General features: G+C 50.2%; 1 protein-coding gene across 1 annotated transcript; it reads right to left on the minus strand.

The window, feature by feature from the left end:
- Positions 1–242: 242 nt before the first annotated feature.
- Positions 243–11,664, minus strand: KCTD2 (potassium channel tetramerization domain containing 2; the record flags this gene model as incomplete). The annotated part of the gene is made up of 6 exons (XM_005884350.2): positions 243–2,966; positions 3,679–3,804; positions 5,744–5,839; positions 7,994–8,085; positions 9,894–10,002; positions 11,584–11,664. Coding segments are annotated over 6 exons (534 nt in total), but the record flags the coding sequence as incomplete, so codon positions are not given.
- Between the last annotated feature and the right edge of the window lie 2 nt (positions 11,665–11,666).

Below are 11,666 nucleotides of genomic sequence, written 5' to 3' on the forward strand. Positions count from 1 at the left end.
GTGGGTAGCCCATCTGTCCCACCTTCTGGTTCTCAGCACTGAGTCCTTTCAGATTCAGGAAAATGAAAGTGGGAGGAAGGAGGCCCAACACCCCCTCGGGCAGTTTGGCAGCAGGAGAAACCAGGCCTTTGCGGGAGGCCCTGCTGGGAAAGGTGCAGTTCACCTCCAGGGAGGCCTTGGAGAAGAATGGTGAGTGGACACAGGAGCTGGCGATACCGGAAAACACACCAAAGGTCTCAAGATTCAGCAGTTCGTTTCATGTGTTTATTGACCAAAAGAAAAAAGGAGGTCACACCATTCCAGACTCTTCAAACACTCAGTCATAAAGGGCACCCACAGGTGACGGGCATGGTCCCTATGTCTGGATCGAAGGCCACACTGCAGGGTGTGGGTGTCCTCTCGGCCCTACCCCCTCAGCAGCTGTCCCTTCCTCCCGACACCCCTGAGATCAGCTACAAGTGCAGGAACGAAGTCATTGTAGAGGGACTGGGCCCACCTCACTGCCAAGGTACAGAGCAGGTTCTGAGGACACGACAAGCCCACTACTGTCATTCGGATGCCGGCTGCTCCCCGGGCCTGGCCTGCATGGCCTGTGGCCACAGACCTGGGCAGAGAATGAAGCAGGAAGACACTCCCCACTTGGCAGCACTGGGAAGCTGGAGAGGATGGGTCACTGGTCATGTGACACCCCCAAGCCAAAGGCCAGACCTCTCTCTGAATTAGCCAGACTCTACCAGGGGGAGAGGCTTTTAAGAAAAATACTCCTTGGCTCATAAAGGATTTGGGTAAAATACTTTTCCAGAAACCTTACGAAACAAATCATCTGAGATTCTGGAGCACTGGAACCATTAAAGGGTCCCTGGGCTGCCAGGAGGGAAGCTGGGTGAAAGCCAGCCCTCCAGGAGGTAAGAGATACCACTTAGGCCTGCGTCTCGGAGCAGAGCAGGGCTCGGCAGTCCTCTCACAGCCCCGCTGTGGGTTTCTGCGAGAAATGCATTCCCGAGGGCTCGCAGTGCCTGCCTCCCGCCTCCTTATCCTCCTGGCTTGGGACCAGGCTGGTTATTAGCATGCCCAGTGCCCAGGAAAGCACGTCTCATTGGGCACGTCCATTTGAGGTTCCTTATTCCAGTTGTCCAAACAGCACCTCCTCCAGTCCTCTGTCCTGTCAGAGCCGCTTTTCCCTGACACATTTAAACCTTTATTTTTCCTCCCGACAGATGACAGGATGGATGCCTACAACCTTTCTGAAAGGTGACGGCTTTTACTGTAGGCGGAAGTTCCTCGACATGTCACAGCTGCAAAAATCCTGGGCACCTGCCAGGCTTCTGAGGTGCCAGTGTGCACCTCAGGCTGGCGTGCAGCCTCGTCTGTCAGCAGACACATGTCTGTCCTACTTTACACAGAGAAATAAGGTCAAAGTGAGAATTCTGGGCATGCGCAGGTCACAAGCTCAAAAGACACTTGGCACAGTCTACACTCACATCCAAAAATGACGACCCCAGGCCCCCTAGCAAGCAGGTGAGCTGCGGAGCGGAGGGAACCTCAGCTCTGAAGAACCGGAAGCGACTGGCTGGAGGTGGCGTACAGATGGCGTGTTCGCGAGGCGCCTTCCCCTTCTCTGGCCCACCTGCCACACTCTGGGAGCCATCGCGGGAAAGACAAGGCTTCCCGACCCCCATGCATTCACAGCTGCTCTCAGACTCAAAGCTGAGAGAAGGTCCGGTACAAGCTCTGTGGCCACAGCTCTGCTCCCCCAGGGCAAACCAGCGTTTGGTCAAAGGCATGGCCCTCCATAGAAAGAAGTGACGGTGTGGGCGGGTCAGGGACAGGGCGAGTCCTCAGACGGCCCAGCAAACGCATACGCACTAGCGGGAAGGTGTGGGGTCACGGACAGGGCTGCGGGGCAGGGCTGCCAAAGTGAGAGACCAAGAGAGACACAAACAAATATTACATGTTCAGTCAAGGCATTTCCAGGAGACAATCACAGAAATAACACTTTGGACACCGTAACAGGACACATTTGGCAACTCTTAAAGAAACAGCATCCCCACCCAAGCCACCAGGGGGGTCCAAAGTCCCTTTAGCCCAGTTTAAAAAGTCCAGGAAGGAAGAGGGACCAAGGGAGGGTAAGAGAAGGCTGCAGAAGCGGTTACACCAACTACCTCCAGCTCCCATCTGCCTGTCCCATTCAGTGCAGAATGCCGCCTGCCTCCACCCTCTTCCTGGCAAGAAAGCAAGCCACCTGGACGGCCCAGGCTGCTGGAGACAAATGGGGCAAAGCTGACTGTGGCAGCAGCTGAACGGCCCAAACCCCGAGCAGCACTCCCCAGCCTCCAACCACAAGCAAGGACGCCCCATCCTCCCTTTCCTCAAAGAGGCTTAGTTCATAGGAATGTGGGGTACTCTCTCCTTTATCAAAACCCTCAATTCAGTTCGACAAGTGGGAGCTAGACTCCTTTGCGTCTGCTACATTAGTATGCGGTGCATGGAAGGAAGGGAGCATAGTGTTACAGAGCGGCTGGTGCCAGCGCCCACCTCGGCACACGCAGGTGAAAACCGGGCACAGCTCAGGGACAGTCCGCTCACTGCTCTGGCTTCCCTGAAGCACAGGCACGACCAAGAGCAGGCCTTCCTCTCCCCTCCCCGGCCCCGGGTTCCAACTGGAAACCCAGCCCAGATGCGGTTGTAAAGCTTTGTTATAACACTGGCGAGGAACACAGAGCAGGTTTCTGAGAAGGTTTTCTGCAGCCGGAAGTTCCATCTGTCTTCAGGTTCCTGTGGCTGGGGTGGGGGTTCCTTTGGTTTGGCCAGAACACACTCCACGGGGGGCCAGGCTCAGCTTTGCTTTGCAGGAGCTCAGTTACTGTACAGGAGCGAGACTGAACTTCAAGAGGTGCCCTGCCGGGGCGCTCTCTGCATGTCTAGGATTCTGGCGTTTACATCCGAGATCCTCTCTCCTGAAGAATCTGGAAGGGGAAGGTGGGGAGAGGGCTGAGGCTTGGACTCTGGATGCAGACTGCTTTTAGGCTCAGCTGCTAAGCAGACGGCTGAAGAAAGCAAGGAGCCCCACCGCTTCCCACTGGCCCCGGCGAGCAGCACCACAATCTGTTACCCAGGAAGCGAGCAGGACTGGAGCCCACCCCGCACTCCGGTTGGTGACGGCGGCGGGGCCAGCGGTGCTGTGGGACCACTTCTCCCTGCTCCAGGGAACGGGTCAGGCATATGTGGGCGACATACAAGCGTGTGTCTGTGTTTCAGGGGGCCCCACTGGGGGGAAAAGGTAACTGTGTACAACACTTTTCCAGTAACTTAAGAAGCCACCAAGGTAACCTAATACCTTTTTTCTTGAGGCAGGAAAAAGAACAGTTTCAAATAATAAAAGCAACAGCCGGTACTTCCCAACGCGGAGGTTCAGAATGCCGACCTTGGAGGTATTAGGGGGTAAGCCTTTCTTTTTCACTGATTCGACAGAGCCTGGGAACAGCCTGCCCTTCTCCGTCCTGTTTTCTAACGAAAACCCCTCTCACTGCTCATAAATCTTGATTTAAATTACAACAATCAGAAGACCCAAATGAAGGGGAACCGCAAAGCTGCCTTGAGAAGGGCCGGGAGGAAATGAGACAGGGCCCCCGGGGGGCGAACGAGTTCCACGCAGATTCTGGTGAAGCGGCCTCTTACCTTTGCCTTTTCACTGGGCTCTATGACGATGCCGTTGGTGGAATTGTTTAGTTCTCTGGACACGACACAGAGGAATTCTGCCTGGTCCTCGTTCCCGTAGTTATAGGAAGACCCGATGTTGATGAGCTGATAAAACAAGGACCTGGTGAACACACGGGACCTGACACCGCTCTGCCACAGAACCCACGCCTGCCGAGTGACCGCGCGGCTCCCCCCTCAGCGGATGAAGGGCTCTCTGGGGTTGTCAAGCCCCAGTCACCGGATCTCGGTCACTCATCAGGAGGGACCTGACACCGCTCTGCCACAGAACCCACACCTGCCGAGTGACCGCTGCGGCTGCCTCCTCAGCGGATGAAGGGCTCTCTGGGGTCGTCAAGCCCCAGTCACCGGATCTCGGTCACTCATCAGGGTGTCGTCAGCGAGGCTGCCCCAGAGGAAAAAAGTCTGAGTTCTGCCACCATCTCCCTCGCCCGAGCAGCTGACACCCAAAGGCAGCAGCTGGATTCACATGACCACATTCCTTCCAGCAAACACAAAGGGAAACAGAATGTTTCTGTGAATAAAAATGGACACTGCTTCAGCCAGAACACCTACACACATGGCTCATCTGGACAGAGGAGCACCAGAAGCTGAGCCCAAGGGTGAGGTCTTCTTGGCGAGCCCCTAGGGCCGAAAGTCAGGGGACCATGACTGACATGCTGTATGGCTGGGTGGCAGACGCCTCAGCCCCTTTGTGCCTTAACTTCCTTACCCATATAATGGAGTCACTGGGAGCACACTTGGTCTTCCTACAGGACATGAATACTTTAGCCCTGGCTGCTTTGGCTCAGTGGATAGAGCATCGGCCTATGGACTGAAGGGTCCCAGGTTTGATTTCAGTCAAGGGCACATGCCCAGGTTTCGGGCTGAATCCCCAGTAGGGGGTGTGCAGGATGCAGCCAATCAATGATTCTCTCTCATCATTGATGCTTCTATCTCTCTCTTCCCTTCCCTCCTGCTCTGAAATCAACAAAAATATTTTTAAAAAAAAGAATACTTTAAAAACGTAATTATAACATCCTCTGCTTAAGACTTTAATCAGGGAAACACGTCTGGAGTGGAAGTATGGCACTATTTTGCAACCCACACCTGACAAGGACTAGGAGGACACACAGGCAGAACTGATTCTGCAGTGGGAGGTCTGTGGGAGGAAAAACCCAGTATCGGTTCTGAAGACAGAGACACAAACAGGAACTTCTGAGAAGGTAAGTTATGGTGACAGTTCAACTGGCCTCTTAAACTCTGCATGAAAATTGGCACGATCCAAATAAAATTACAATATATTCATTCTGTTCATGCTCAGCACCCGTGTTTCGAAGAAAGTAGATGAACAGAACAATTCTGCCATCTAATGGCACAAAGCTACAAGGACGGAAGCCACAGCCCAGGGATGGTAACCGTGCGTTTGATTCCTCTCCTATCACTGCAGCTCACCATGCTTTCTCTGCCGATTACACATATACCCAGGATGATAAAGTCTGACCCTGGGGCAAGCAAAGGAAGGGCTATCGGTGAATCCTAGTCTTCTTTAGGTAATTATTCTAGAATGCATCCACACGCATTTCTGAAAAAAATCCCTCTGGGGGAGAAAAAAAAGAGAGTCCTGGCCAGTGTGGCTCAGTTGGTTGGACACTGTCTTGTGCACCAAAGGGTTGCTGGTGCGATTCCCAGTTGGGGCACATGCCCAGTGGGGGCAGGCGTGAGGCAGCCATCGATGTTGCACTCTCACACTGATGTTTCTGTCTTCTGCCTTCCACTCTCTCTAAAATGCAATGAACTATAACAAAAAAAAAGGAGAGAGAGAGGCATTTCAAGCCCAAACAAGCTGGCTGACTCCCTCTAGCACAATCAAGTTGAAACCTTGGTTATGAATAATCCACACTGAGTAGCTCTCTTTTCTCATGCTTTTGAGCAGGATCACATGGGGCCCCACCGAACTCCCAGGTTGTTAACTGGCTACGGAGGACAATGTTTGGAGTGTGGACTCCCAGGGAGACACTGGGGTTGTATTACTTAAGAAACATACCTGTTCGAATTTCCAGCCATCAGACATAGTGGAGACCATCTGTGTCAGCTCCTCTTCTTGGCACTGCAGGACTCGGTACACGTGCTTCACTGGGCCCTGCGACAACCACGGACAGTGAGGCTAAAAGAACAAACACTGAAAAGGAGTTTGCTTGGAATATTTTCTTGGCAGCCAACCTCTAACCCCTTTTACAAGCAGCACTGTAGCTTTTCAATAACAACTTATCCAAAAAACCAAAGGGTCCAGGGATATGAATCAGTGGGGAAAATCATTCTCAAGTGGAGAGGGATGAGTTATATTCCTAGATTTCCTCTATTTTCCTAAACAGAAAATAGAGTAAACTTACTCTGGACAAGAAAGCCACATGTTCTTCTAAGCTGCTCGTGTCTAACATCCATGCGGAAAATGTAGATTATATTTTGGTTTATTGGCAGTGACACCTTATTATGGGAATAACATATGAAATAGGAACCCATCACATACACATACATGTTCCAGCAACCTTTACCCTCTGCCATGCTACCGGACAGTGAAAGTGTCGCAGTGGAAGATGTGACATTCTGCTACAGACCGAGGAATAATAAATAAACCCTTGGAATCTCCTGAGTGATAAGTGTCTTTCATAGGCCAATGGCCGGTCACCAGAGACACCAAGCATGATGAGAGGGTTAGAACTTTCAGAATATCTAAGCTCTTTATGTAAGCTCTACAATATGGAAAGGTGCCCTGTAAATATAATATGAGGTGGCAAAAAGCTTGGTGACACTAGATCCTATTTCACTGGTAATCCGCTAACCAACTGGAAATTCATCTTTGATATTAAAGCAGCCTTTCAGCCCGCAGCTGGATGGAAACCAAATGAACAAGCCCTCCTTTCCACCTCTGCAAACGGCTGGAGACAGCGTGATGAGAGTTCATTTTTTATCACAGGTGTCAGTTATTCCATTCAGAGCCAGAAAATGGATCTATCAAGTCAAACACACAAGGAGCAAGGAACTAATTTTTACTGTGGAAAGAAATGTACTGCCTCCTTAATCACAGGAAAATTCTACGTTGCAGCAGATCAGCTCTCAGGAAAGCCTCCACCACCGGAATCTGCTGGGGTAGGAGGCACGTCATGCTGCCGGCCAGACGGTCAGTGAGGTCTGACCCTGCCTGTTACTGCAGTTGTACTTAAAGTACAGCCTCATACATGAAAGGGGGTGTCTGTGTTTCCTGCTAGACTTCCAGCTTCTTGAGGGCATGGAACTTCTAGTGGTCCTAGAGTCCCAACGGCCTAATTGAAGCTACTGTGGCCTCTTAAGACACATGGTGGATGGGTGACGTGACATAAAATAAGCCGAGTATGCTCTATGTCTTCCCTTCCCAAACCGGGTGGGAAATCGTGTTTCACTTTTGTTACTATTATCTACTGAGTTAATACCAAAATCTAGACTTCATAATAAAATGGGAGGCTTGGTATTATCTCCTCAGGAGCACAGTAGACAAGCAGCTTCTAAAGCAGTGGTTCTCAACCTTCCTAATGCCGCGACCCTTTAATACAGTTCCTCATGTTGTGGTGACCCCCAACCATAAAATCATTTTCGTTGCTACTTCATAACTGTAATTTTGCTACTGTTATGAATCATAATGTAAATATCTGATATGCAGGATGTATTTTCATTGTTACAAATTGAACATAATGAAAGCATAGTGATTAATCACAAAAACAATATGTAATTATATAGGTGTTTTCCGATGGTCTTAGGCGACTCCTGTGAAAGGGTCGTTCGAACCCCAAAGGGGTCGCGACCCACAGGTTGAGAACCGCTGTTCTAAAGTCTATACCATGAGACTGGTTTCAGGTGGCTGGCAGGAGCCGGCTGTGATGTGGCCACACATTGAAGGCTGGTCCTAACAAAGAGCCGCCACCAGGTGCAAGCGGGACCTGGCCTGGTCTTCACGTGGAGGGAGACAGATGCTCCATCCGCGAGAGCAGGTTTGGGACCTCCCACTGCCATATGGTGAGCAGCTGCAGCCTCCCCATTCTTCTACAGGGACATGAGGCTGTTTTGTTTTCTTTGTTATTTCTTCTCTGTTTTTTTGTTCTGAACAAGTCTGGTGGAGTACATGCTGCCGGCCTGGCAGACGGACAGTTTTCCACACAGACCTCAGGCTCCGAGGGCAAGTCAGCCTTTCCTAACTACACCCAGACACATGGACAGAAAGCCACTCGAGGTAGTTTCCCCTTAAAAATTCAAAATCCATTACTTGGGAAGTTCTGTTCTCATTGTCCCGTATCCTTTCCTTAACCAGCCGCACAAGAGAAGCGATGTTGTAAAACTCTGCCTCCTCCAGCACACCTAGAACAAGGACCAAACTGTAGTTAGAGATGTGCGAACTCCCCCGAGAAGAGCAGGAAAGGCTGGCCTTTGTGTCTGGAGTGCACATGTTTGCCAAAAGCTGCATTTTTCAAATGCAAGCCTAGCCTCTCTCCCTCAGCCTGGAAATGCTTCGTTGCTGTTTAGGGTGTACCCATCACCTTTGCCCAACGGAAGGGAGTCAAGCAGAAGGGTCTGGCCTGTCCACCCCCTTTCACCTTTAGTTTCCTACCGGCACCTTCCCTGACTGTCCCTGTGCCTGCCATTAGCTGCAGGACACCTTGACCGTATATCACTTAGTTCCCGGAACTAGTCACGTTAGACAACTCCTGAGCTTGCAATTTTTACCTGAGTTGCAGTTTGTCCTAAAAATGACCGGAGGTGGGTTGTGTGTGTAAATATATGTGGACCCAATTTAACAGAATGCTTATTATTTGAACAATATAAAAGGCAATCAAGGGAAGAATCCCATGCTACATAAAGTCAAAGACTTCAGACAGGACAACTACATGGGATATGTGATCCTGTACCAGGAAAAAAATTTACTATAAAGGCCATCATTGGAATAGTAGACAAAATTGGAAAATAAGCCACAGATAAAAGTGTTCATCAATATTAAATTCCCTCAATTTGATCACTATACTGTGGTTATGTAAGAGAATAGATTTGTTCCTGGGAAATATCCATTGAAGTATTAAGGGGAGAAGTCTAGAATCAATTCTCAAATAGTTCAGAAATAACCCTGTGGGAGGGGTGGAGGATGGAGAGGCAGGAGGAGGAGAGGGAATGAATGAATGATAATGCAAATATGACCAAAAAATGTTAAAAATTGGTGAGTCTGGGTAAAGGGAGTTCTTTGTACTATTCTTGCCCTTTTCTCCTAGTTTGAAATTATTTTAAAATAAAAGTTTTTGAAAAGGCATTAGAAAAGAACTGCAAGATTACCCATGAGTTGGCAATTGTTGAAGCTGGATGGATGGATGGTGGGTGCATGGAATTTACTGTGTCATGCCCGTTACTTCTATATGCATTTGAAATGTTTTGTAAAGAGGGCATTTACAAAAAGAGAGCAAGTTCTCTTTTCACTGGTAGAAACAGAGGTGTTTTGCAGCTGCTTAATTAACCAGCACAGCCATTACAGCTTCCTTACTCAGCGAACATTCCCGATCAGGGTGCCCTGGACTCAGGGACAGGCCCCAATCTTCAACCGAAGGCCTTCGATGAGACCAAGCCAACCAAGCCTTTTAGAAAGACATCTAGGCCCACTTAGTCTAAATGCCCTAAAAACCAAAAAGATGAGGCCACTGATGAGGTACCTGACAATGGATTGGAGAATGAATTAGGTCAGCTGCAAAAATTGACAGGGAGGCATGAGATCAGCCTTAAAAGGAATGAGGCCAAGCCTTTATTATTTCTTTACAGCTGCAAGTTCAAACTAAAACAAAAAATATAAATAACTAAATATCAGCGATGTGCTGCTTCAGGCTATGGACATTCACTGCTAGCATATAAGCAACTGTAAAAAGGGATCCTGAAAATTCTGCAGGTTTGGAAAAAACTCCCAAAGCTACCTCTTTCCCTTCTCATGAAGGTGGATGAACAGAACACGACGAGGCCCCCTTAAACCAGACTCCCTCAGACGTCACTAAGTAACGGAGGCTCCCTGCTCACTTTCATAAACCTTTACTACACCTGCACACGAGCACGACAACAGTCTCAAACAAAAGTCAAAGCTGTGAAACAGACTCGACCTGAATTCTGAAAATGCCTGGTTCGAACGCGGCTCTTACCTTCTTCTGCCAACTCCTTCGTAATGATGAGTTTCCCGTGGCGGAGGTAGTTTAGGATAGGACCAAAGTAGGTGGGGTCCCTGTCAATCAGGTAGGCCCCCGTCTCATCCTGCCGACCAAACACAAGGGTGTCACTGTGCAGCTTTCAGACCAAGTCAGGACAGGGTGTCAAACCTGGTCACAAACCATTAGTGAGAGGGCAAGTTTTGCTAGACGTTTGCTTATCACAAACTACGGGCAGGAAGGCTAGTTTTATGTATCTGGTCCTTTAACATAATTTAAGGCGAGGCGTTCCGGATGTACAGTCATATCATCTAGGCGTTTACTTCAACTTCTAAAATATTTACTTGGACACAATGACCAATTTTTCTGGCTTTTTTTTTTTTTTTAAGAAAGGGAGGAAGAAAACGCCATAGTTGTGGTTAAATCTCTGCTTGAGATGGACATTCTGAACTCCCTACTGTCCCTGAATCATATTCCTAATTCTAAGAAAACCTGTTTAGTTGGCAATGCTCCCGCGCTCAAGGCCAACGTCAGTGGCCGTCTGCAGTGCCAGCTGCACCTTGCACACCCCAGCTCTGTGCCCAGAGGAAGCTTGGTGCTGCCAGGGCTTGGCTCTGAGCAGTTTTAATCCTACTCATCTTTACAGTGAAAGAAATAAGAATAAACTGGGATCTACTGCAAGAAGGGAGGCTTAGGGCAGATAAAAACAATTCCTTTATAAGCCAGGGTTTTGGAATCTCAAGTTAGGGCAGGACAGGTTTCTATCAATCTCAGATTTATCAGAGGAGAGGTCAGAGATAAATAAATGAAACCGACCCATGTTTACCCAACCCCAAGTCTGTTTCAAGGTAACAGGCTGCATGTTAAATGGGCTACAAGGTGATGTAAGCAATGATCAATTCCTTTACGTTGGGAACTGAAAGATGAACGTGTAAAGTTAAAAAAAAAAAATTCAAACAACAGTTCAAACTGGAAATGGGTTAAGTCTCTTGGGTCGTCTCAAGCCTCTGGTTAGCAGCTATGCATCTTGCCCAACAGCATTCCTGTCTTCATTTCCCCTGGATCTTAACCAGGGGTCTTGGGTTGGCACCGGAAATGGTAACCTCCTCCCAAGGAATGGATCTGATCTCAAGGATGGACCTGACACAGTGGCTGCTCCCAGCTCCCAGCGCCCAGCTCAGGGACCATGACCCCGGGAAAGCAGTGTGATGGCAGCAGTCAAGCCACCCTCTAACCCAGGCTTTCACCCAACTTGGCAGCGGGTCCGAGAGGAAGTCTGAGAAAGCTACAAAGATGCCTTGGCTCGCCCTGACCCAGTTCTGGACGGATCTGGCACAGGCAGTGAGGGGCTGACGAGGAGCCAGGGGAAAGCTCAGGCGGACCCGAGGGGCTGGGATGGGGTGTGGAGAGGAATACGGAGCCGGGGGTCTCGCGCGTGCGGGTGGGTGGGCGGTGCGGCGAACGAGTCGCTGAGACCGAAACGAAGGGTGGGGTCCGGGAGAAACCCTGGGTGCGCCGGAGGATGGGCGAGAGGAGCTGCCGGGGGTAGAGCTTGTAGGGGGAGGAGGCGGGCGGGGGTCCAGGCCCGAGGAGCCCGCCTGGAGGAGCGTGTCACAGGGATCTGGGGACCAGCCTAGGAGGAACCGGGGGTCTGAAGGCCGGGGGCGCGCCCGAGGGTGGGGCGCACCTTGTCCGAGTCCAGCTCCGGGTCTTCCTGGCAGCAGAGGCGGCAGAGGAAGGACTTGGGCTCCCGGCCCAGGGTCTGTCGGG

The sequence above is a fragment of the Myotis brandtii genome, unplaced genomic scaffold, assembly GCF_000412655.1.
Source record: "Myotis brandtii unplaced genomic scaffold, ASM41265v1 scaffold825, whole genome shotgun sequence".
Taxonomy (NCBI): Eukaryota; Metazoa; Chordata; class Mammalia; order Chiroptera; family Vespertilionidae; genus Myotis; species Myotis brandtii.